Source organism: Lucilia cuprina, unplaced genomic scaffold (assembly GCF_022045245.1).
Source record: "Lucilia cuprina isolate Lc7/37 unplaced genomic scaffold, ASM2204524v1 Scaffold_6056, whole genome shotgun sequence".
Classification (NCBI taxonomy): Eukaryota; Metazoa; Arthropoda; class Insecta; order Diptera; family Calliphoridae; genus Lucilia; species Lucilia cuprina.
The window spans coordinates 1-1,257 of record NW_025810997.1 but is presented as its reverse complement, the minus strand read 5'-3'; the positions used below and the strand labels follow the sequence as shown (position 1 = coordinate 1,257).

General features: G+C 32.2%; 1 protein-coding gene across 2 annotated transcripts; it reads left to right on the top strand.

The window, feature by feature from the left end:
* Nucleotides 1-199: 199 nt before the first annotated feature.
* On the top strand, nt 200-1,245 carry LOC111685715. 2 transcript variants are annotated; one of them, XM_023447988.2, is made up of 3 exons: nt 200-330; nt 555-677; nt 867-1,245. In XM_023447988.2, the coding sequence occupies exons 1-3, from the start codon at nt 200-202 to the stop codon at nt 1,009-1,011; spliced, it is 399 nt and encodes a 132-aa protein (XP_023303756.2). In that variant the 3' UTR covers nt 1,012-1,245. The 2 variants fall into 2 exon arrangements, with proteins under 2 accessions (XP_023303756.2, XP_046812026.1); XM_046956070.1 differs by having other exon boundaries at nt 210-330; nt 552-677.
* Nucleotides 1,246-1,257: the final 12 nt, after the last annotated feature.

Sequence of the window (1,257 nt, the reverse complement as noted above, 5' to 3'; positions counted from 1 at the left end):
GACAAAAATAGGGAAAAATCAATACTTAGTAAAACTGTCTTATTATAGCTTAACTATTTACAATAACAACAGTTTAAAGCTTTTATTTTTTCCATGGTAATCAAATAAAACAAAGTCTACTTGACTAAGCTAATTATTAATTTAATGTAGTTACAACTAAATAGTCGTTTAAATTGCCACGGAGAGATACAATAGAGAAATGGATTTTTCGGTAAATCCCTTTAAGAGACCTATGAATACCTTACAAAAACAATGGTATCGTATACTCATAGCACGTAAAGTGGGCATTAGTACACAAAATGAACCACTTCAACCTCTAGAGGATACTTAGTAAGTGAGAAAAACTGAAATAACAATGAAAAATATATTACAAACTAAAATTTGTTTAAAAAATTATTAAATTTCCTGCGGGATCCTTTTGCTTATTCACACAATGCATTTCGAATGATTTTCAACTTCTGGTTAAATTTCCTGTATTAATAAAACGTTTTCCTCAACAAATTTTCTTTGCATCGATTTCATTTGTGGTTGTGTCGTTCTGATGGTGTTAGTAGTCAAACAAAATGCCGTAAGCGTTACAAACAAGCATTCCATTGTTACAATCAACAATTTCGCAGGGAAATTAAACAACTGGAGGCTATGCAACCGAGTGCCATAGATGCCATGCGAGTACATAGGTTAGTACTGGGAAAAGTGTGTTAAAAATATGTTACAAATATTAAATTTAAATGAAATTATTTTTTTCTATAACAAGTATTTGTTCTTATTGACCTTGTTTTGCCAAGAACAAAGAAAAATAATAGAAATTAAGGAAAAATATATTATAAAATTTTTTGTTAAATTTGTTGTTTGTTGTTTTTTTCTAGAACTTTTGCCATCACAACACTTTGGCTTCCTTTGCACTCAAAGCGCGAGATCAACTTGACACTAGAACAACTGGAAAATGTTTTAAGTGTCAAAGAAAGACGACGCTTGCACCATATTTTAAAATATGGCATTGGTGCGAAATGAATACAAAAATCTCTAACAGCCTCCTACCCTAACAACCAGTTCATCACCAACCCGCCCAGCAACTAACCCAGTAACAGCAAACATTTATTTCACCAGCTTGTAGTTGTTTTATGAAGTACTGCAGTGTATCATGCTGGCTTTAGTATTTTATACCGTGTAGTCTAGTGTAATAAGAAGCCCAAAAATGTAACACCAAACAACAACAGTTGTTGTGTATGCCGTATTCTAGAAGTAGGAACGTCAACG

Bases quoted from the DNA above. Each gene is read 5' to 3' on its own strand.
- LOC111685715 (XM_023447988.2), top strand. From the start codon at position 200: ATGGATTTTTCGGTAAATCCCTTTAAGAGACCTATGAATACCTTACAA. The intron at 331-554 runs GTAAGTGAGAAA...TGGTGTTAGTAG, and splicing joins CAACCTCTAGAGGATACTTA to TCAAACAAAATGCCGTAAGC. The intron at 678-866 runs GTTAGTACTGGG...GTTTTTTTCTAG, and splicing joins GATGCCATGCGAGTACATAG to AACTTTTGCCATCACAACAC.